The sequence below is a fragment of the Phanerochaete carnosa genome (assembly GCF_000300595.1).
Source record: "Phanerochaete carnosa HHB-10118-sp unplaced genomic scaffold PHACAscaffold_2, whole genome shotgun sequence".
Classification (NCBI taxonomy): Eukaryota; Fungi; Basidiomycota; class Agaricomycetes; order Polyporales; family Phanerochaetaceae; genus Phanerochaete; species Phanerochaete carnosa.
In genome coordinates this window covers 2,336,065-2,358,043 of record NW_006767629.1, presented here as the reverse complement: position 1 = coordinate 2,358,043, position 21,979 = coordinate 2,336,065, and the positions used below count along the sequence as shown (strand labels likewise).

Here is a 21,979-nt window from a genome sequence, read left to right as displayed (position 1 = left end):
GTCCCCCCTATAAAAAGCGGAAACGACAAGTAGAGCCTTCCTTAGTGTTCCAGTTCTCTCCGTCGTCTTCTTCTTGCTCACCTAGTAACCTCTATGGCCAATGACCACCCTGAGTTTAAGGGCTATGCCCTCGTCGGTTAGTGTTCCGCTGCATGCGCGCCTTACGTCAAAAGTTAACTGGTCGTTCTTGCGTAGACTCTAAGCGCTTCACCGACTTGGAGGTCACCACCTTTGAACCGAAGAAATTCACCACTGAAGACGTCGAGATCACGATCACCCACTGCGGTGTTTGCGGTTCAGATCTCCACACGCTCAAGCAGGGGTGGGGTGAGAGCAAGCTGCCACTAGTCGTTGGCCATGAGATCGTTGGCCATGCCGTTAGAGTAGGCGACAACGTCAAAGACATAAAAGTTGGCGATCGCGTCGGCGTTGGTGCAAAGATTGGCAGTTGCATGCAGTGTAAGCAGTGCAAAGACGGGATGGAGAACTACTGCCCGAAAGGTGTCTCCACTTATGTAGGTCATGGCTAACTATATGCGCTGCTCTGTACGCATGCATTGACTGCCGTATTCAGAATTCGGTGTACCCTGATGGCATTGTCACACAAGGAGGATACTCGACCGCCATTCGCGCTCACCAGCAATTCGTCTTTCCCATCCCCGACGGCATCGAGTCTCGCTATGCCGCATCTATGCTTTGTGGTGGTCTTACCGTCTTTTCGCCTCTTGTGACCAACGACACCGGTCCTGGAAAAAAAGTCGGGGTCATTGGGATTGGTGGTCTCGGACACTACGCTATTCTGTTCGCTAAGGCGCTTGGCGCGGAAGTCTGGGCGTTCACCCATTCGCCAGACAAGATGGAAGACGCTAAGAAACTAGGTGCAGATTACGTCATAGACACCAACAACGAGGTATGTCACAGCTTGCTTGAGTCCTTGTCGCTATGGGTACATTCTGACCCTGACCTCCCCGTCTCCGCTAGGATTTCGCCAAGCCGCACGCACATTCGCTCGACCTCATTGTGTCCACCATGGACTCCACACCTCAACTTCCGATCAAACAGTTCCTCTCTATGCTCTACGTCCATGGCCGTTTTGTCACTGTCGGTTTGCCGGACAAGGACGAACCTCTCCCTACGTTGCATGCCTTCGATCTCGTTCCGAACGGCTACTACGTGGGAGGCTCCGCCATTGGCAGCAAGAAAGAGTGCATGCAAATGCTAAAGCTCGCTGCAGAGAAGGGCATTAAGCCCTGGATCGAGGAGTTGCCGATGAAAGATGCGAAGAAAGCTCTCGAGGGAATGGGTAGCAACGAAGTGAGGTACCGCTACGTCTTGACTCAGGATCTAGCGTAATTGTCTTCTTCAAAAATTTCATGGGTATCGCTGCGTGTAGAAGTATTATAGATTATGAATTGACCTGCGGCTGTAGCAGCTTCCCTTCTTATTGGTTACCAGTGTTTGAGGCGATTACTATGCGCTTAATCTCGTGGGACGCGTCACGCGACCCTTGACCTTGAGGTCGAACGATCTGCTTTCCACCACCTCTTTTCCTGCTATTTTCCTCCATAATTTACGGGTATGTGATACTCAGACTATAGCGTCTCTCTTTTTCATGCAGGATATGCTATTATATCACAGACCAGTTTACGCTCGCTGACACTGCTCATGCCGAAGAAGAAGGGCCCACCCTATCTCGATGACCCGGGATGTAGATACATCGTTATCGAAAATCCATGGCCAAATGGCAAGTTCGGTGGTGCCCGAGATGATGCATACTATCAGGAAGTTGGTGCATGGATGAGGTACGCTCTGAACAAAGCAGCGTACCCTGAGACGATATATAGTCGCAACACGGTACGTCAGATCGACTCTGGCCACTCTAGTAAACTAGAAAAAAGAGAATAGCATGAAATCCGATTGCGAACACTAACCCTCCTGTGGCACTATAAGGCTCCAAGCATGCTGACCTCTTGCTTGTGCCATAGAGGGCCGACCTCGTTGTCAAGTTCTCACAAGATGTTGACATCAAACCATTACTGGGTGCTCATTATTGGCCTAATTTTCTCAAGAAGTCTGACGCGGAGCGGGAGCTCTCTCAGATCTTCGCTTTCAACTACCGCAAAGAGGGACATCCTGAGAACCGTAGGTCTTCATACGTTGATGGCTTCTTCCGCCCTAGCCGATCTACTATCTAGATCAATGGGCCATCCACGAAATTGATCTAGACGACCCTCGACGCTGGGCTGGCAGAGTGCCGTTCAAGCAGCCGTACTTCCCGCCTACTTTTGCTGAGCCGCACAGGCTGTCGTGCGCAGACCTTGCACTTCCTATACCGAGACCACGTGAAGAGGCAGCAGATCCTGAGCCGCAAGCAGAAGTACATCCATTGAAACCCAGAATTGCATTACCCGACTCTGCCACGCAGGTGCAATTCAGGTAATCGACTCACGTTCGCACAGTAATTAACTGCTCGCTCTATGTAGACGGGGCAGTCTCGGGCGGGGTCTTTGTACTCTTTTGCCTATGCAATGGCACCAAAAGTCGAAGAAGAACCAGAGCCACGTCGAGCAGCAGGCCAAGAGCACCCAGCACGACCCGACGAGCCATTATTATCATCTACTCGGAGCCCAACGGCGGAGCCGGTTGCCGCACGTCAACGCAAGCCACCCAATACACCGGCCGCAGAGTCCACACCTGATACCCGACAACAAACCGGAGGTATGTTCTGGACCATTCAACGTAGCTTGTGACATACGTTTAACTCTCAATCAGTCAACCTTTTCGACAATAGCAAGTTCGACCCTTACGAACAAGGTTGGTCTTGAGTGATTCTACTCGGAAAAGTAGACATGACTCCCTGTAGATGAGGCTGCCGCGAGCTTCCTCAAGGCTGAACCTACAGAATCTCGCCTTCCCCAACTCGGTACAGCAATGAAACACGAGGCTGCTCACCCTTCCATCAAGGCCGACCCTTGGGGACCCAGTGACGAACTCAAACGGGAGTTTGCAGAGCTGCAAGAAATCCAGAGGCTTCGTACCACAAAAAGCGAACCGAGTGCCGAGCTGATACGAGAGTTCCAGGAGTACCAGCAAACCCGGAGCGCAACGGCCACGAAGGAGGAGCGGCCTATGAAAGGCGAACCCCACAAACCCAGTGCAGAGCTGATCGCGGAGTTTAACGATTATCAAAACTTGAGAATTCAGGAGGGTGAGCTCCTCAGCGGCGTAAGCTATGTACAAATTCTCATCGCATGGAATAGCTGCCGTTTCGCCACACCCACAAGCAGGTACCACTCAGCGTTTATTCCCTCTGGGCAAAAATTGACCAAATTAAAATCTTCAGCCCCCAGCTCTGCTGTGCTAGCGTTCCAGCAGGAGCTGCAGCGAAAGCGAACAATCAAGCCTGAACCTCTCGACAGGAATCTGAGCCATCGAAGTGAGGCATCTGTCCTGGCCCATTGGCTTATGCATGCACTCATCGCTCCCTAGGGGACGATCGTGGCAGTTCAGGACGTGGAACTCAGCAAGCCTGTGCGTGGACTACTCGATTAAGTGAATAGTTTCTGATGAGGCTATATTACATCTAGATGAGAGACGGAGCATGAGGCCTGACACGGGGATGGAGTCATGGTCGTTTCACCGAGACAGACAGCCGAGTTCCGCACCAGCGCGTGCGCCATCATACACAGAGCCTTTTGGATCAGACCCTCACGGAAGTCAGAGACGTGAGTTCTCTCTTTCCCTCCGGATTCTCGTCGCACATCAGATCCCACCCTAACATGAACACTGGGACCAGTGCAAAGCGAGGTCCGAGGCGTCTCTTTCCCACGACCGTCCGCCGCGAGCTTAGCACAGTCCAGTGAGTCTCGTACGCAAGATTTAAGGGAGCGAATGAGGAGAGAATCAGAACGCAGCAATAGTGCGAAGAGGGAACGAGACAACGACGAAGTATGGGACTCCAAGAGGCGGAGGACTTAGTACATGTACCGGAGGAACTGTATATATATACCTGCTTGATTTCTGTGCTGCCAACCTGCATAAAGACAAACATATAGCCGGCTGCCTATCGAAGCTACCATTCCAAGCGAAAACCAAAAGTTAAAGCGGAACGGGAATTGAACCCGCATCTCTGACGAGAGTGGGATTCGAACCCACGCCATTTCTGACTAGTAACTTGCTCAATAAGCCTGAAACTAGCGCCTTAGACCGCTCGGCCATCTCGCCTTACCTGGTCTCGAGATTCACAAGGATAGAACTGAAGGGACGTTGTAGGAGCCATTCTGCAGAGATAGTAGACTTCAGGTGTGATCCACGAACGCGGAATCGCACAGCAAATCCCACCAGTACTGGATGACTTCTCAGAAACATCTGGCTTGCGACGTATGGATCGTACAATCAGGTATCTGCTTCACGCGGAGCCAGCCGCCCCAAAGTACTGCACGCGTCTTTAGACGCTCAAGACCAACCTCCCTTGGCCCTCGATCGCGTTGGTCGACAATGGCGTTCCGGCTTCCTCTTCGTCGCGCTCTTTCCACGGCGGCCGCTCCCCGCTCTTTTCTCAAAATTGGCCTCGTACCTGCAGATGGCATTGGACGTGAAGTCATTCCCGCCGCTCGCCAGGCTATCGAGGCCCTTGGCTCGGACATCCCCAAGCCAGAATTCGTAGATTTGCTCGCAGGTTTCGAGCTTTTCACACGGACAGGGACAGCTTTGCCAGAAGAAACCGTTGCGTGAGTATATTTTTCGGCCTGAGAAGACGCCATACTGACGCCGAACCTACATAGGGCTTTGAAGAACTGCGACTGTGCTCTCTTTGGTGCTGTGAGGTAATTACAAGCCGGGATCCTCGACTGGGTGGAGAAACTTAATGCCCGTCGTAGCTCACCGTCTCGTCGTGTCACTGGCTACTCTTCCCCCATCGTGGCACTTCGCAAAATCCTTGACCTCTATGCTAACATCCGTCCAGTGGTTTCTGTGAGTCTTGTGCTTAGCTTTATGCTGCTTCGTTCTCTCACTGCTCTCCGCACAGGTTGCTCCTACGGCGGAAGAGAAGCCCAACGTCGACCTCATTGTTGTTCGCGAAAATACTGAATGCTTGGTACGCTCATACATCCCACTATGTTTGCTCCGGCATCATCCAACATCATATCGGTGCTCCAGTATGTCAAGCAGGAGCAGATCACACTCACAGAAAATGGTCGTGAAGCTCGTGCAACTCGCCTCATCACCGAGCGTGCATCAAGACGTATCGGGAAAATGGCCTTCGAGCTTGCCAGAGCAAGACCTCGCAAGGTCAGCCATTCACACGATCACGATCCCCGTCCAGTTCTGAGCATCATATTTTTCTCGTAGCACGTCACAATCATTCATAAGTCCAACGTACTCAGCATAACGGATGGTCTCTTCCGTGAGACCGTCCGCTCCGTTCCAGGCTTGAACGAGGGCAAGTACGATGATGTTGAGGTTGCCGAACAGCTTGTCGACAGCGCAGTCTACCGGTGAGCATTTCCTATAACTTTTCTTTCTTTTGTAGAACTGAATACTGAATCCGCGTGTCCAGCCTCTTCCGCGAGCCGCACATCTACGACGTCATGGTCGCACCCAACCTCTATGGTGACATCCTCTCCGACGCTGCAGCCGCTCTGGTAGGCTCGCTCGGCCTTGTACCATCCGTCAATGCCGGCGACAGCTTTGTTATGGGTGAGCCCGTGCATGGCTCTGCGCCTGATATCGCGGGTCAGGGCATCGCAAACCCTGTCGCATCGATCCGCTCGGCTGCGCTCATGTTGAGGCATCTTGGCTACAGCGCGCCGGCAGACCGTCTCGACAAGGCTGTCGATGAGGTCATCCGCGAAGGGCAGGTGTTGACACCGGACCTCGGGGGCAAGAGCAAAACGCAGGATGTCGTGGATGCGATTCTCAAGAGAATTTGAGTCCACACATTCCTGCGGGCGCTACGTTAGGAATGAACGTGTCTTGTCAACGCACGTCCTTTCGGTCGAAAAACAGCCGCATACAATTGAATTACTTATCGCGACCTGCGGTGTTAGCAATGTTTTCGCCTGTTTTCACTCACAACGTAGATCCCGGGCCGCCAGTCAGGGCTCTCCGTGATTTTTTTTGGAGTTTGTGCGCTCCCCATACTCACGACTAAGCTTGTAGTATCAAATAAGTCGATTCATTGGTTTGTAGCCCCTTCTGATTTAATCCTTCTTGAATATCGGGCGCTCTGACGCGGATCAACGCCACGAAGCTCTTCAGGACACCCGCACCACTCAAACAATGCTTGCATCAACTTGACATGGTAACCGATGACAGTATGTTTCTCTATGGAAACACTATTTGGCAACTGAGCAAATATTATTCCCAACAATGTATCGTATGTGCCCAACAGTTCGGTACGAGAACGGATCCAAGAAGTTTATGCTTATTCGACTTAGGACAGGTCAACCCCGATCGGCCAGGAGACTCCGCCGTACTCCAACGCGGAAGGACCGCTACCAACGTCGTTTACAGGGTACGTGACCATCGCCCAGATCGCGTAGGTTGAGTCAGACTGGTACTCGATGTTCGGGAGCTGTGAAGGCTTGTCAGATGAGATAGAACAAAACGAAGTAGTAGTGACACTGACGGTGGTGTTGAAATAGACGTCCTTGGTACCGTCGGTCGGGAACGTGAATCTCTGGAGCAGATACTGGGGCTCGCGGTTCCCGTTGGAGAAGGTGCCTTGGATGTAGGCGTCGTAGTAAACGGGCTGGTGGCGCGCGAGCGTCGAGTTATAGTGAACAGTGAACGTCTGACGGATAGCTCGATTAGCATTCGAACGGAGGCTTTGGGAGTATGGTGAGCACCTCTCCGGGCTTGACCGTGGCTGGGCTAACGGAAACAATTCCAAATCGTGCAGCCTCCTGAGCAACAGTGGCGCCTGCAAGGGCAAAGGCTGACACGGCGAGAGCAAGGAGCTGCATTGTTAATGGTGAGATTGAGGGAAGCTTTGGAGGAGATGCGGTGTGTGTTCGCTGACTGCAGGCTCCAGCAAAAGCCACTGGCCTTTATATATCTTCCGGACGTGCGGAGTTCGGACTCGCAGAAGCGGCCCAGCCGTTGTAGGGCTTGGCTGCCCGCGCCGCCGCGCGTACTGATTGGTTGCAAGCCTCGCCGCTAGAGAATCCTTTTAATCGAATCCCGCATTTCATCACGCTCATGAACAGCATCACTGCACATTAATTGACGTGTAGCCTGTATTGCCGTCCCGACCCTCGACCTAGCCTTTGCAAGGCATGTGTGGCATCGCGGCAGCGTGTCTGGCCGATGTTGAGGCAACAATGGAATGCAATGCGCAAAATGAAGTCTACAGACCGTGCAGGTGTACCGAGATCTCGTAAAGTCGAGGCTGTGTGAAGGGCGAGCAAATACGACCTGAGCTGCGCATCCTTTGTGTGACAGGACGCGGCCGGAAGACGCGTCAGCTGTCCTCGTGATGCGGTCGTCGCAGACGGGCCCTAATAGGCAGTAGTGCGGCCGGTGGCGTATTTATGGCATGGAAGGCGAAAGCCCACGGGAATGCTTCGCTCATCCAGGGCTGCAGACCTTTATGCTGTGAAGTGGAAATACTGTCTTCGTTTATCTCCAGACTGACGCGCTTCTTCTAAGGCTAGGTGGTCCAATTATATGGAGGTTACTTCTAATCATATGGAGGTCGTTGAGACAATCATGACGGAGGAGAGAGTCCGAGAGACCCTTCTGTACCTGCCTCTCGACTCGATACTCATAGCTTGAAGCCTCTCCTCTGTTGCATTGCTAGCACATACAATCTCGTTCATTTCGCTGTAGGTGCGGAAAGATCTGGGAGCGCTTGGCATTACTTACTTATGCTGACCAATCCGCTCATTATTCAGCATGGAGGACGCATAACGAGTCCGTGATGTGGTTTGAAATGGCAGTCTTCGTCCTCGAGGGCCTCGTTGATGGCCCTGCAGATGACTTTGGGCCAAGTTGCCTCCTCCTTGCGTGCTTTCTCCTCAAGTACGACCCTCCTTGGAGACTCGGATGCACCGGCACGAGCGAGAGCGACCGTGCTGCGGCCGGCGAATGTGGCTTTCATCGATAGTCTTGAGGCTCCTTGAGGCCTCGAGGCACATATCAGCTTCGCATAGAAAGTTGTTTAGCAAATTGTCACAGATGTTTTACAAACTCTCTTTTTTTCTTTTTTTCTTTTTTTTTCGGAATGTTCATCTTTCTATATTCGGATGCCTTTGTGGCGACCACGTGGCGTATGGCCTGCAGTCCGGCGACCAACACTTTGATAAGGCCCTGTTCAGTAACACCCGAGTTTCCAAACTCGCGCGGGTTGATGAACTCAGACCCAAGCGCTTATGTGACTTTGACCTGACCGTTTGTGATTGTGTGTGACAACCGTGAAGCCTTTGCCCTTGTTGTGTCGCGCAATTGGGTGACAGCACCTTCGTCGCACTATTCCTCTTCATACGACCCGCCGAGCTGCTGCTACTACCCCTCAGTCAGCTTCTGGGGGGTCTACTGAATCTTCTCAATGGGTATTTGCTGAGGAGCTTGCCTCCCTCAACTTTCTCATTGTTCATTGTGCCAAAGCTGGTGACGGCAGCTCTTGGAAGGCGGCTACTCTGCAGGGAGCTGTGGAAGCAATTGCTCCACTGCGGGTGAAGGGCAAAGTGAAGAATGTGGAAGCACTCTTCAAAGTAACACTGCCACAATGAAGTGACTAGCTTGGGAATAACAGCAATAAAGCCAAGCAGTGAAAGCTTCAAAGCCAACACTCTATGCTTCCTCTGTTGCTCAGTACAAGCCAGAAGGACAGTCCTAGCTCTTGCCATGACCAGTGTGAAAGGAATTTAGCAGTGGCTCATCTGGCAGTTGTGACAGTGCGGTGACTGGGCTGACGGCGCCGGAAGTCACGCGGGTTCAGAAACTCGGCGAGTTTCAAAACTCAGGTGTTACTATTATCGGAGAGACATTCAGGAACGATCTTGGATAACCGGAAGCAGATACGAGGCCTGTCTTTCTGAAGTTAGAGCTCCATAACAGTAAATGCCGTACTTCCCGGTGGTCGAACATCTCACTCGAGCTCAGTCGCTTTGATTATTGGGACGGTATTGGGGCAAGTTTGCAAGGATAATTCCGCAGGTCTCCCCTGTTGAAGATCTCCCCTTATGACAATAGGGACTGGACAGCTCCAAACACTTTGCCAGCCAATGCGATTCTCCCCAAGCAAGGTCTGCACTCCGGGACGCGGCATCTTGCATCAGCGTTTCAATGCTCAAACACTCCTGATAGCCGTCTTGATACAGGCACCGCTGCAGCTGCGTGTCTAGCTTCGTATATGAAGGGCCTGAAGCTCGATTAAACAACTCCACGCATCGTACATATCATGCCGTCCTCACATCTTGTGATCACTGCGTACTTCGCGTGGGGTATGGGTCCACTATTCATTCCTTCCGATCCCTGACCTTGCTGTTGACTTCTACTCTTGTCAAGGTCACATTCGCCCCTTATGTACGCTGTCCGCAAGGCTTGTCAAATTACAGGATCTCCATATCACTTACTTGATCGATCGTCCCCTTCACGGCAAGGTGACTGCAGAGCTGAGCCGTAATTTCGAAGATGGTGAAGAAGAGTTCGAAAGTCGTATAAGGTGAGCACTCTTCTCTACCGCCTAATGCTGTGATGACGGCGAAACAGGGTAGTGGGGCTGGATTACAATGAGAAAGACCCAATGGATCTTGCAGAATTTCAGCGATCTTTCGAGCGGCAATTTCGGGTGCTCGCCGACGGTGAACCCGTCTTCTGCGCTCAGCAGCAGAAGCAGCTTGCTACTTTGAAACGCCCAGATGTTCTCTTGGTAGACGTGAGTATTGAGCCGGAAAGAGTGGCGTGTTGCAACAATGACATTTGTTGGCAGCTATTCGGTGGTTACCAATTACTGCAGATTGCGCGACGCCTTAGCCCAGACACAAAAGTATGGGCCTCAGGATCCTTCTTTGGTATCGCCCTCTGCTCGCTCTTTGGACCCTTCGGACCAGATAGTCGCGGACACCTGCAGAGACTAGTGGCACAGCACATGGCTGCAACTGGGCAGGATCTGATGTCTGCCGCGCTGGAGGTGAGTTTTCATAGCTAGATATCGGTCCAGTCTCCGGCTCTAGCCTCTCAACTTTTTTGCAGGTCGTCGCCAGCCCCAGCGACCAGGTCGACCAGGTGCCGGGTCTTCCGCCGGTGTTCAAGTACGAGAGCTTCCCTCAGGAGGTATATAGCCTTCTGAAACCGAGTACTACCAGAGCTGAGCCCGTCTCCTCCAGCGCATCGTCGAGTCACCCTTTGTCGGCCTTTTTCACCTGGATGGTGCATCGTCTGTGGTCTTTCCCGGTATCCACGGAACATTCTTCTAAGCAGCGTTCCGACAGGTTGATTCATGAGTGCGACGCCCTTGTCAGTTCAACCTCAGCCATCTACGAGCCGAAAGAATGCATCAAAGCCCTCAACGATTTCTTCGCGCTGACGTCTCGAAAGATGTATCTGGTCGGTCCTCTGATATCCGACACGAAGCGCTCTTCCAGACTCGAAACAGAGGGAGCCGCCAAGTCGCCCGAGCTTCTCGAGTTCATGCAGAATGCCCTGAAGACGCATGGCGAGAAATCACTCATATACGTAAGTTGCAGTTTGGGGCAACACTGAAAGGGCTTACACAGATGTCATGGCACGACAGATCTCTTTCGGCACTTTCTTCTGGAGCACACAGCCGGATAGGCTATGGACTGTGCTGGATGTCCTGATGGAGAAGAAGATCCCTTTCGTCAGTGAAGCTCGTACTGCCGCTGCAGTGCTCTCGTTTGATCACTCCCTTTCAGATTTTGAGCCACGCTTCCCCATTCGCTAAAGTTCCCGATGAAATTGTTGAGAAAGTCAAGGCTTCGAGCCTGGGCTTCCTCACAACATGGGCCCCTCAGCAGACGATACTGGAGCACTCTGTAAGCATACGTACTAGCCGAAAATTGACGATACACTGATATCTCTACTAGGTTACCGGGTGGTTCATGACCCATGGTGGCTTCAACAGCATTACCGAGTCTATCGCCGCAGGAGTCCCAATGTGCGCCGTTGAGGTTCCGTGCCTGAACATGCAAATGCTAACATGAATGCACCTTCAGGATCTGCTGGCCCTTCAGCGCTGACCAGCCGGTGGATACACTGCTACTTACCGAGAATCTCGGCGTCGCGTACGAGCTCACCGAGGTGCGCAGCGGCAGCTGGGGCCTCAAGCCCGTCTACCGCACGGGCAAGGCGCCGACGGCCACGCTCGACGCCGTCCGTGCGGAGGCAAATGCGGTGCTAGATAAGGCGTTCAGCGAGGATGGTGCCGAGAAGCGGGCCAATACACAGAAGCTGAAGAACATGTCGAGCGAGCAGTGGAAGGAGGGTGGCCCCTCCCGGATTGCCGCGCAGCAGCTTCTTGATGACCTTCACTGAGCGGGCAAGAGAGCCATAATCTTCGCGAAGTCAGCATGCTTCTGTATATTGTACTTGGGATAAGACAGCGGATTGTGAGCCACGGTGGATAGAAATCTATAATTCTGTTCTAGCAAGGGCCGCCGGGCAGACGTGGTGAGTGGGTCTGCTGAATGGTTGATACAGCCCACGCTATTGGGCTACTAACCCGCATACTACCAAGTGAGTCAAGTGATCCTTTAGATTTATGTTGTCGAGACTCAGCGCTCAGCGCTCAGCCTCAACAGACTGTAATCACGCGACCTGCAGTGTGTAGAAATCGATACACAGAACGAATTCATTCATACTCGCGATACTGCACCGGAGGTTAGCAGTGATACCAGCTTGCGGACGTATGCCCTCACGTGAATCCTCCAACGCCTCCCCCAGAGTCATGATGCCTTCTCGCTCGTAAAGACTTCGAGAAGTTCTTGTGCTCTCTGCTGCTTCGATTGTAGCGTAATGGACGCTTTGAAGATTTCCGTTGGAACGTCGAATTTGACCTTGGCATTTGTCTTTACAGCAGGCTTATCCTCCGACTCAACGGGCGCAAGTTCCGCAGCGATTTGCGGCTTTGCCTCCTCCTGGGGCTTCTCCGCGAGAACGTCGTGACAAGTTTTGATTAGTGTCTGCGAGAGGTGTGAGAGTGGATAATGCAAAAGCCCACGAAACTCGCTCACCTCGCGGACGCCACCTTGCACACTAGATAAGTACTTCTTCGTCAACGAAACATAGGTGTCAGGTATCTACGTGTCGCTGTTCATTTAGCTGATGAAAATGATGCAAGAACGAGAGACATACTGCCTCTGCCGACCATACATTGCGCAGAAGCCAATTCTGCCGAGCTTTATTGAACTTCCAGCTCAAGGGTTCCTCTGCCTGCAGGTAAGCGTAGGACAAAGCTATATCAAAGTAACGCGTCAGAGTGCCCCGGCACAAGGAAGGAGGAAATGGACGCACCTTTTCTCGCCTGGTCTGAGAGCGAGTCGTCCTCCCCGGGATCGGGGAAGCCAGAGCTGCTCCGTTTCCGCTTTTTCTTCGGCTTGGCCTCCTCCTCTGCGATCTCCTGGGAGTTATCCTCCTTTCTGGTTTTCCGCTTCTTGCTCTTCTTTTTGCTGGCGCCCTCCTCTTTGTCCTCTGAAGTAGTCGCTACGGTCATCTCAGCCTCCTCGCGTTCCTTCCCCTTCTTATCCTTCTTTCTCTTCTTTTCCCCTCCACCTTCGGCCATGTCTACTTCTACATTCGTTGTAGCATCTTCCTCGCCGTCCTTACGCTCGGACCTTCGCTTCTTCTTCTCTTGCCGCGTAATGTCTGCTATGTTTCCCTCTGCAAATACTCGTGTGTTGTCCAGTTCCCCATCTGCAACACCTTCGTCGACGCGCCGTTTCTTCTTGCCCTTCTTCTCCTTGCCCTCGTCCTCGGCATTGCTTGGCCCTGCTTCTATTGCCACTGGGATGTCCACGGTCTTATCCCTGCTGCTTTTTTTGCTCTTCTGCTGCGAAGTTTCTACGACAGCTATACCCATGATTGTCGTCTGGCAGGCGAGCCCCACGGAAGCGAATTAAAGTAGTCGACGCTCCAGGGAATTTGAACCCGGCACTGTCCAGGCTCGGGTGTGGTGATCGAGAATGTGTGGGAGGATGTGTGGTCGGTCGTCTCAGCGCTTTTCAGATTTTTGCCGTCCGTCTGCTTCAAGAGCCGTGTCTCTGACATTGGTCACCTTTTCTTTCTCTCTCACCACTTTGATCATTTACACGTCGACTACTGTACCTCCGAACTTCTAGCTTGTCAGCCTCTGCGCTCGCTCCGGCCTTCCCGCACTCAGACAATGGGCCTCTCCATCTCGTCACTCATGGGTTCTCTCCAATCTCTCGCCTGGTGGAGCAAGGACAAGGACGTCCGAATATTGATGCTTGGGCTGGATTCGGCTGGGAAGGCATGTCTTCATATATGCGGCCTGCCAAACTGGCAGTCCTGCAGAGCTTGAGCTGACACTTCGGTTCGCAGACAACAATTCTATATCGCTTGCAGGTATGTTTGCTGTCCAGGTCACGCGCAAGACACAGCAACGCTGTACGCTCCTGATGCTCATGGGGACTCCCTAGATTGGCGAAGTAGTTTCTACAATACCGAGTATGTCTCTTGTTACGCGATGGCTGACGTGTAAGTGACACATTGCATGTTTAGCAATCGGCTTCAACGTCGAGACTGTTGAGGTCTGTCACGCGCATTATCTTGTCGTCTGGGCATGGACTGAAAGTTTGCATAGTATAAGAACATCAAGTTTCAAGTGTGGGATCTTGGAGGGCAGTCAAGTATACGGTACGTCGTCATCAATCTATCGTTGTGCCTCTTCCTGCCATATCTGCTCACGCTAATATTATGCAAACTCGTTATAGACCTTACTGGCGATGCTACTTTCCCAATACCTCCGCAATCATCTATGTCATCGATTCTTCCGACCACGATCGCATAGATACTTCTCGTTCAGAGCTCCTAACGATGCTTTCCGAAGATGAACTCGCCGGCGTGCCTCTCTTGGTGTTCTGCAACAAACAGGATGTCGAGGATGCACTAAAACCGGAAGTGATCAGCGAAAAGCTGGGCTTGGCCGGTGGCGAGAAGGGACGCGAATGGAGTGTTAGGGGCAGCTGCGCTACGAAAGGGGAGGGCTTAGAGGAAGGTTTGGATTGGTGCGTCGCATGTTCATCTTCGACGTCCTGCATGACTAATCTGTGTATATAGGCTTGTTAATGCGATTCAAAAGAAGTAGAAACCTTCGTCTTCGCCGCTTGGCTCTCTTTTGTACCTCTCGCCTTCCACGTATTCAACCGGGACGCTTTCAGCCTTGCGATTACATACCCTGTTTGTACATCATTAACATAGTTGCTTCTACTTATTTTATCACTCTGGTCTAGTCCGTCTTGGTGTGAACTCTACAGCAAAAATCTAATTAGCCCGCTAGATGATAGTGTAAGACGTATGTGCAAGATATAAAGATCATCGCCCAACAGCCCAACTCCAATTCCATCGCATCTCCTCGGGCTCATCTTCGCAACGCCCCGAGATCTCGGGGTCTGGTCGCCAGATGCGTACCGTCCCGTCGTCAGCGCACGTCGCGAGCATCCCTTGCGCCCAATCCACGGCCCCGACCTCTCCTTTCTGTCCTCGCAGCTCCACTCCTCTCAACCTTGCGCTCACACTTGGATCGCCGGACCGTGCGGCCGTCATCCTCTCCCGCTCACTGCAGGACACGTCAAACAGGAAGACGCTCCCCTTCTCTGCAGCGCCGCTCGCGAGCCAGCGTCCGCACGGCGAGACTGCGGCACGGACGTAAAACGAGTTCGTGCGCATGCTTTCGTGGCCGTACGACCAAATGTCCGTGTTAGCGTCGCTCGTGTGCCCCGAGAGTGGCTCTAGCGAGCCAAGGTCGTAGGTGTGCACTCTCGAGTCGTTGGCCAGTGCGAAGAGCAGGCCGCGAGATGGTCCTGAGCCGGGAGTAATGCTGGTTATGCCACGCGCACGGCGCGTGCCATTGTAGGTCGTCGGATCCTCCGAGGAAATATACGTGCACTTGGCGGTAGTGGTCTTACTCGGATCTTTTGTCCGTCTCTTGCTGTCAATGTAACGCAGATCCCACTGACGCAAGATACTACGGTTCTGTCAGTAGAAAATCCATGCTGCAGCGTTCCAGGAGACGTACCCATCATACGACCCGCCACTGATTAGCCCGTACTCGTGCACACCCGAGAACAGCAAACTGGTCACGCCTCTCGCAGGTGGCCCGCATAGCTTGCCCTTTCGTCCTGCCGGCTTGCCTGTATCGTGTGCCTTCGACACCTGCATACAGGGCTTCGCCCTGTCGGCCTCCCGCAAGTCCCAGACGTATATCGTTCCGTCTCGGCTACCTGAGCACAGGATGTCGCCATCCCGACTTGGATCCCACGACAGACACTTGACAGTACTCGAGTGGTGCTGAAGCGAGCGCACGACCTGCCCGCCGTGAGGCGTCAGTTTTGACACGGCAACGGTCTTGTCGGCTGCTGCGGTGGCTAGCAGCTCGTCTGAGCGGGACCACTGAAAGTCGAAGATGGCGTTGCTATGGGGATGGAATGTGGATCGTTGTGGCTCTGTAAGAAGGACGTTCCATGTTGAGGATGAGCAAATGCTGGCAATCACCGCGTCGCACTCACCAACGTCCCACTCTTGCCGTTTGGTCGTGTTCAAGATGTCTACGGCGCCCTGCTCTGTCGATACAGCTAGCAAAGCATCTCTCCCGTCCTTTGCGGCGTGCGAATATGCACATGCATACGGCAGGTTGACGCGTAGAGTGTCCCACGCAGAGTGGCATTTGAATACATCGCTTTTGTCCGACGAGACGAACGACTGGAGTAGTGAACGCGTCGGAACTGTGTAAAGAGGTTAAATATACTGGAGCAGGGCGAATCAATGCAACATACGGTAAGACAACCGAGCGAGCGATCCCGTACCCATCCTCATCGCTGCGCTCCGCAATCCGCATACATTCGCGCCCCAATGTGCGCGACGTGCGGGCACAGTCAGACTGACTTCGCTCGAGCACGCGCCCTGAGGACTGACAGCGTCGCTTTCCTCATTGATGTCCAATTTGACGCGTTTTCTCGAGCTCTGTGAACAGTCGTCTGCAGCGGGTGCCCGTTTGCGATCTTGTGGCAAGGCCAACGGAGCGTTTCGACACTGCTCTCGGTCTCCTTGGGCATCTGCATTGGTCCGGTTGATAAGCACAGGCCTGGATGGCGAAGGCGGCGATGAGGGCAGCATCATTAAGAAAAGTGAGTGGAGTAAAGAAAGAAAGTCGAGGGCCGAAGCATGACAGACTCGGCCGCGTCTACTGCATATTATTCTCACGTGAGCGCGCCTCGAGCGCCAGTTTCCCTGCAGTCTTCTCGACAAACGGTTCTGACTGTCCAACACACGTGGGAGACATTGTACAACGCGTCGAATCAATCATCGTTGCAAATTCCTACGCCGTGATGACTCGGCACTTCCAGTTCTTCGCTGGGCTACACACTATCTGAATGACATATCTTTAGCAGAGACAGTTCGACGGAAGTTAAGCTATGCAGGACGAATCGTCTACGAGTCATCTGCTAGCTCTCAAGCAGAAGCAGCAACGGGGGTGGGAGTATGGAGAGAGGCAGTGGGGATCTCGAGCGAGACGGGGTTGGCGAACGACGCCTTAGAAGGCTCGATGTAGGGACCGAGCAAGTCGTTAAACTTCTTGCGCGTAACCTGAATGGCCTTCTGATCCACAACCCGCCTCTGACCAGTCTTCAACGTCTTGGGTGCCGTGCCGTCGATCAAACCGATCTGCTCGTCAGTCCAGATGGGCTCGATAGGCCGAGCATCCAGCATGCCAACGTTGGCGTGGCCTCCAAGAGCATTCCAGTCCGTAGTGCGTTTGATGTTGAGCTCCTTGAACGTGCTGTCGACAGCGGTAGCGAGTCTGGCGATCTGCTCGACAGTGTGGCCGGGGGTGACAGTGAACCGGAGACGCTCCTCGCCACGGGCGACAGTGGGGTAGTTGATCGCCTGGACGTAGACGCGGTGCTTGGCAAGTAGCGTGTCTGATGCCTGCTTGGTAAGGACCGGGTCACCGACGAGGACAGGAACGATGTGGGAAGGGCCGGGGATGACAGGAATGTCGAGAGCCTCAAATCGAGACTTCAAGTCACGGACGTTGATCTGCTTCAGCTGACGGTCACCGGTGAAGTGACGCTGGTAGGAGATGCTGGCACGAGCACCGGACATGTTCACGGGTGGAAGCGATGTTGTGAAGATAAAGCCTGAAGCATAGGATCTAACCATGTCGACCATGTCGGTAGAGCCCGCAATGTAGCCGCCAACAGCGCCGTAAGCTTTGCCAAGTGTACCTGCGGAAGAGGCGGTGCGTTAGCACGGGGAGGATCGGCACGGGCGTTACTATTTAGACTTACCAGTGATGATGTCGACGCGATCCATGACTGAACCCTTGATCGGCTCGGGATTCATGCCTTGGGCCTTTTGCGCCTCCCAGTCAAGGTGCTCAGCGACTCCAGCACCGTGAGGGCCGTAGAGACCAACGGCGTGCACCTCGTCCAAGAATGTCAAAGCACCGTATCTCTCGGCAAGATCACAGATTTCGGCGATAGGACCGATGGTGCCGCACATGGAGTAGACGCTCTCGAACGCGATGATTTTCGGGGTCTCTTTGGGATACGAGGCGAGCTTCGCCTCGAGGTCTTCCAGGTCGTTGTGTTTGAAAATGACGCGCTTAGCACCCGAATGTTTCATCCCAACAATCATCGACGCATGATTCATCGAGTCGGAAAAATAGACACAGCCAGGCAGCTTGGAGCCCAGCGTCGTCAAGGCGGCATCGTTCGCGACATAGCACGACGAGAAGACAAGTGCGGAGGGCTTGCGATGGAGTTGCGCAAGTTCTTCCTCGAGCGCCAGATGCATACCCGTGTTACCGGCAATGTTTCTCGTTCCACCGGCACCGTGTCCGTACTTGTCAAGAGTGCGGCTAAAAAAAAAGAATAACACATGAGTTCCTAAATTCTGCATGTGAAACGCGGGAACACGTACTGCATGGTCTCCAATACAACTGGATTATTCCCCATGCCAAGATAATCGTTAGCACACCACACCTCCACCTCCTCCCTCACGTTCCCGGTGTGCGCGATGGGGAACTTGTCGGCCTTGCGGTTAATGTTGTTAAAGTAGCGGTAAGACGCGTCCTGATGCTTCTTCTCCAACTCCTCCACGTAGAACCTTTCATAATCGAAGCCACCCGGGGTGGGGGCCTTGCGCGCACTCTCTGCGGACGCGGTGTGGAAGGGACACCCGGCGTTCGCTTTGGAGGTGGATGCCTTCGACGACGCCTCCTTGTCCGCCTTGGACTTGGCCCTCGCGAGGTCCTCCGCCATGCGAGCGGCGGCCAGGGCCTTAGAAGCGTGCGGGCACATCGCAATATCGGCGGAGGTTGTGTCGACGCCCTTGTTCTGGTGGATCTTGGTGAAGTCGGCGCTGCCGGCAACGCTGGCATAGCCAGCGACGATCTGGCCAGACCGCATCTGGAGGGCAGGACCCATGACGGGGCAGCCCGTTGCCTTAACGGTCAGCTTGGAAAGCGTCGGGTAGCGGGGCGACGCTTTGGTGCATAGGGTGCGGAGGGTGGTCGACTTGGTGCGAGCAAGGAAGGGGCACGAGGACTTGAATTTTGCTAGGCCGCCGAGTCTTTCCATCATTGCGAACGACGAGCAAGACAGTGGACACGGAGAGGGGGAAGACGCGTGAAAAGTATGGTCAGACCGACTCCTCTTATGGAAATCCCTTATAAGCCGGCGCGTGACATCCCAAACCGGTGTAATGGAACGCGGGTGATTGGTTGTAGGCGGTTTCCCACACGCCCACCCGACCCGGAACGCGGGCTCGGGCTGCCAAAAAGCCGATAGCCTCCGCCCAAACGGCTCGCAAACTGTAAAAGTCGGGATATCGCAGGCTTTTTTGCGATAATACAGGGTCCTCTAGCACTGGATACATGCGTCGTACAGCCGTCTCTACGCGGTGTCCAGCGTCACAATGCAGCTCTCGAGCACATCCACCGCAAGGTCCACCTCTCCACGGCCGACATTCAGGCTGGGAACGAATCTCACAGCATCCTTGCCTGCGGTCAATATGAGGACGCCTCGTTCTCTCGCCATCTGCACCAGCTTTCCCGCATGATCAGGGTTCCTGAGTCCGAGCCCAAGGATGAGACCCGTCCCTCGCACACCGGGCTGCAGGACCTCCGGGAACCACTTCGGCAGCTGAGACAGCCGTGCAGAAAGGTACGCGCTTGTCTCTTGAATTTGTGCCACGAACGGTTTCTCAGAAACTCGTGACAAGACGTGGAAGCCCAAGGCGCATGCCAGTGGTGAGCCTCCAAAGGTTGTCCCATGTGTACCTTATCAGATCAAGTCAACACGAGCCCTGAATGTGCTTAGATCATAGATATGAGCTCACCAGCTGTCATGACCTCTGCTATGCTGTCGCGCATTAGGACCGCGCCGACGGGGTAACCGTTTGCTAACGGTTTTGCCATTGTGACCACATCAGGATGACATTCAACAGGCATGGCCGAATGTGCCCACAGCTTTCCCGTCCTATACAGTCCACACTATGAATAGGAATAACCACTCTCATCAGTACCTCTGCATTTTTCGGACAACACGGCCCATCGCGAAGAGTCCTGGCTGTACTCACCTGAATTTCATCATAGATCAGCACCGCGCCGGTCTCGTCGCATCGCTTCCGGAGTGCACGCAGGAAATCGATGTCAGCAAGATGAATCCCTCCCTCGCCCTGGATCGGCTCGACGATGACAGCACATGTCTTCTCGCTAATCAAGCTTTCAAGCTGCGTCTTCTCATTGAATATCCCAACCTTGACACCCGGAATGAGAGGCGAGAATGGCTTTTGGTACTTGGGGTTCGTCGTCACGCTGAGCGCACCCATAGACCGACCGTGGAACGCGTTCTCGAAACAGACGATCTCGAATTTGTCACTCGCAGGATCTTCCCACTCTTTGCCGTGCTTGGCCGCCCAGCGTCCCTTGCCAGCTTTCCGAGCGATTTTGAGTGCGCCCTCGTTGGCTTCTGTGCCAGAGTTGGAGAAGAACACCTTCGCACCCGAAGTGGACGGTGCCGTGCCGGTCGTCCAGCCTAGACCACCCTCCTTTTGCGTGAGAGTTACCAGCAGCTCGGCAAGCTTTGCACTCCACTGGTGATGGAACGCATTGCTCGTGTGAAACAGTTTGGCAGCCTCACTTGCCATAACCTGCGCAGCGGAATGGACGTGAGTGCAGGTCCAACAAAAGGGCAACCAATGAGCCAGGTTTAGTTAGAAACAGCACGGTTTTCATGTTTAGAACATCCCCGTGTCCATAACACTTCCCAAGGACGTGAGAACTTAGCGCAAAGTGTGAATCACAGCATTGACTAGAGGCAAAAGCGCACTGACGTCCCGGCGGTACATGCAAATAGAATGAAGATGATTGGCAGGACGAGCTTACCTTGACTACACCCTCGTCTGCGTGTCCAAGTGCATTCACAGCGATACCTGCACAAAAGTCCAAATACTTCCGGTCCTGGGTGTCCCAGACGTATGCACCCTTGCCGTGTGTCAGCACAAAAGGCGGGCGAACGAATACGGGCAAAAGGTAGGCGTTGGCTTTGTCCAGCAAAGTCTGGGCATTCTCTGGGACGGATGCAGGGTCTTCAGAGTGAGTGACAGAAGTGTAGCGGGTGCAGGGAGCTTCAGGGAGAGACTGTTGGCCAAACGGCCCGATGTCAGTCGGTGCCTTGGATGGTACGCCAAGGAGTACATACGTATGGTGCAACCATCGAGACCCTGCGTATGCTCGATCCGCTCCTTTTGCCAACCTTGAACGCTACCCGGGTGAGGCTGCGCGAGTACATAGTGGTTGTCGGACGTTAACCAGGCACTGAGCGCGGTAAGTAGATGATACGGGGGAAATCCGTGCCTCTTCGGTCTGGCTCACCCAGCGGTCTCTTTAAGGCGTAGGCACGCACGGAAGGTGCCTATCGAGTGCTGAGGCGAGTTTTAGAGTGAGTCATGGCGATTGGTTGAAGTTTTGCTATTGGCAGTAGTGGCGTCTAACACGCGCGCACGCTAAGCACGGCTGCAAGAACGTCGAGCATCCATAATGCATTCCCGAAGAGCTACGAAGTTCTGATACACACTACAGCGAGGAACTAACAGCACAAAAGGAGAGAAGACAACTGTCCGAAGAATAGCCGGCAGCGGCTTTTAATCCCTGCTCCTGCTACGGCTGGACCGGCTGCTCACGGACATCGACGAATCCGCGGAAGAAGATCTGCCACGGCGAGGGCTGCGTTCGTCACGGCGAGGAGGGGAAGGCGATCGAGTCTGCCTGTCTTTGTCGCGGCTGTCATCGTGCATAGGCGACCTTGAACGCGAGGGCGATCTTGAGAATGAGCGACGCCTAGACTGATGGAGATGCGGCGGAGGAGATCTTGAGATCTCGCGAATGCCACGACGACTATGTTCACCCCGTCCGACCTCACCCGTCCCGCGAGGAGGAGGCGGAGGTGAACGTGACACACCACGTGCGCTGCGTGAAGGAGGCTCCACAGAGCCAGAACGACGATGCCGCGGCGGTGAAGGTGAGTGAGAGCTGAAGCGTCGTCGTGGGCGAGATGGCGGTGAAGCAGACCGAGAGGATGGACGGCGGCGACGAGTGGGCGGAGGAGTAGGAGAGCGAGAAGAAGGCGGCCCTCGACGAGACTCGCGGTCCCGCTCACGATGAGCATCGCGACGGGGGCTCTGGCTGCGCCTACCATAATGATCTCTGTCGTAGTCCCTGTCCCGGCCACCTGGCACCGGAGGCGGGGGCATGCCACGATCCCTCTTC

The 21,979-nt window shown here is 53.9% G+C and overlaps 9 protein-coding genes and 1 non-coding gene across 10 annotated transcripts; 5 read left to right on the top strand and 5 right to left on the bottom strand.

Annotated features, from left to right (window-relative positions):
- Positions 1–93: 93 nt before the first annotated feature.
- PHACADRAFT_170038 (uncharacterized protein) lies at positions 94–1,449 on the top strand (the record flags this gene model as incomplete). Its single annotated transcript, XM_007391963.1, has 4 exons — positions 94–136; positions 196–515; positions 575–910; positions 982–1,449. The coding sequence occupies 4 exons, from the start codon at positions 94–96 to the stop codon at positions 1,351–1,353; spliced, it is 1,071 nt and encodes a 356-aa protein (XP_007392025.1). The 3' UTR covers positions 1,354–1,449.
- A 213-nt stretch (positions 1,450–1,662) lies between these two features.
- Positions 1,663–2,751, top strand: PHACADRAFT_249975 (uncharacterized protein; the record flags this gene model as incomplete). Its single annotated transcript, XM_007391962.1, has 4 exons — positions 1,663–1,854; positions 1,986–2,142; positions 2,196–2,425; positions 2,484–2,751. The coding sequence occupies 4 exons, from the start codon at positions 1,666–1,668 to the stop codon at positions 2,748–2,750; spliced, it is 843 nt and encodes a 280-aa protein (XP_007392024.1).
- Positions 2,752–4,130: 1,379 nt separating this feature from the next.
- PHACADRAFT_t22 lies at positions 4,131–4,224 on the bottom strand. Its single transcript has one exon. It is a non-coding gene; the product is annotated as a tRNA-Leu (tRNA).
- A 272-nt stretch (positions 4,225–4,496) lies between these two features.
- Positions 4,497–7,194, top strand: PHACADRAFT_249972 (uncharacterized protein; the record flags this gene model as incomplete). The annotated part of the gene is made up of 11 exons (XM_007391961.1): positions 4,497–4,730; positions 4,785–4,826; positions 4,881–4,974; positions 5,030–5,098; positions 5,161–5,292; positions 5,353–5,498; positions 5,561–6,317; positions 6,446–6,577; positions 6,632–6,843; positions 6,905–6,976; positions 7,037–7,194. Coding segments are annotated over 7 exons (1,090 nt in total), but the record flags the coding sequence as incomplete, so codon positions are not given.
- Positions 7,195–9,741: 2,547 nt separating this feature from the next.
- On the top strand, positions 9,742–11,502 carry PHACADRAFT_205674 (glycosyltransferase family 1 protein; the record flags this gene model as incomplete). The annotated part of the gene is made up of 9 exons (XM_007391960.1): positions 9,742–9,883; positions 9,938–10,138; positions 10,201–10,281; positions 10,335–10,384; positions 10,440–10,683; positions 10,742–10,828; positions 10,884–11,003; positions 11,055–11,125; positions 11,184–11,502. The coding sequence occupies exons 1-9, from the start codon at positions 9,752–9,754 to the stop codon at positions 11,500–11,502; spliced, it is 1,305 nt and encodes a 434-aa protein (XP_007392022.1). The 5' UTR covers positions 9,742–9,751.
- A 315-nt stretch (positions 11,503–11,817) lies between these two features.
- PHACADRAFT_249966 (uncharacterized protein) lies at positions 11,818–13,118 on the bottom strand. Its single transcript, XM_007391959.1, has 4 exons — positions 12,481–13,118; positions 12,322–12,422; positions 12,201–12,266; positions 11,818–12,149 (listed from the first exon to the last, which is right to left on the bottom strand). The coding sequence occupies exons 1-4, from the start codon at positions 13,043–13,045 to the stop codon at positions 11,913–11,915; spliced, it is 969 nt and encodes a 322-aa protein (XP_007392021.1). The 5' UTR covers positions 13,046–13,118; the 3' UTR covers positions 11,818–11,912.
- Positions 13,119–13,213: 95 nt separating this feature from the next.
- On the top strand, positions 13,214–14,412 carry PHACADRAFT_249964 (uncharacterized protein). The gene is made up of 7 exons (XM_007391958.1): positions 13,214–13,456; positions 13,528–13,551; positions 13,626–13,653; positions 13,708–13,736; positions 13,790–13,842; positions 13,920–14,213; positions 14,266–14,412. The coding sequence occupies exons 1-7, from the start codon at positions 13,349–13,351 to the stop codon at positions 14,291–14,293; spliced, it is 564 nt and encodes a 187-aa protein (XP_007392020.1). The 5' UTR covers positions 13,214–13,348; the 3' UTR covers positions 14,294–14,412.
- A 108-nt stretch (positions 14,413–14,520) lies between these two features.
- Positions 14,521–16,323, bottom strand: PHACADRAFT_25576 (uncharacterized protein; the record flags this gene model as incomplete). Its single annotated transcript, XM_007391252.1, has 3 exons — positions 14,521–15,172; positions 15,224–15,929; positions 15,981–16,323. The coding sequence occupies 3 exons, from the start codon at positions 16,321–16,323 to the stop codon at positions 14,521–14,523; spliced, it is 1,701 nt and encodes a 566-aa protein (XP_007391314.1).
- A 121-nt stretch (positions 16,324–16,444) lies between these two features.
- On the bottom strand, positions 16,445–18,811 carry PHACADRAFT_249961 (uncharacterized protein). Its single transcript, XM_007391957.1, has 3 exons — positions 18,130–18,811; positions 17,496–18,067; positions 16,445–17,432 (listed from the first exon to the last, which is right to left on the bottom strand). The coding sequence occupies exons 1-3, from the start codon at positions 18,786–18,788 to the stop codon at positions 16,657–16,659; spliced, it is 2,007 nt and encodes a 668-aa protein (XP_007392019.1). The 5' UTR covers positions 18,789–18,811; the 3' UTR covers positions 16,445–16,656.
- Positions 18,812–19,032: 221 nt separating this feature from the next.
- PHACADRAFT_249960 (uncharacterized protein) lies at positions 19,033–20,956 on the bottom strand. Its single transcript, XM_007391956.1, has 5 exons — positions 20,913–20,956; positions 20,597–20,851; positions 19,789–20,361; positions 19,549–19,702; positions 19,033–19,489 (listed from the first exon to the last, which is right to left on the bottom strand). The coding sequence occupies exons 1-5, from the start codon at positions 20,925–20,927 to the stop codon at positions 19,104–19,106; spliced, it is 1,383 nt and encodes a 460-aa protein (XP_007392018.1). The 5' UTR covers positions 20,928–20,956; the 3' UTR covers positions 19,033–19,103.
- Positions 20,957–21,979: the final 1,023 nt, after the last annotated feature.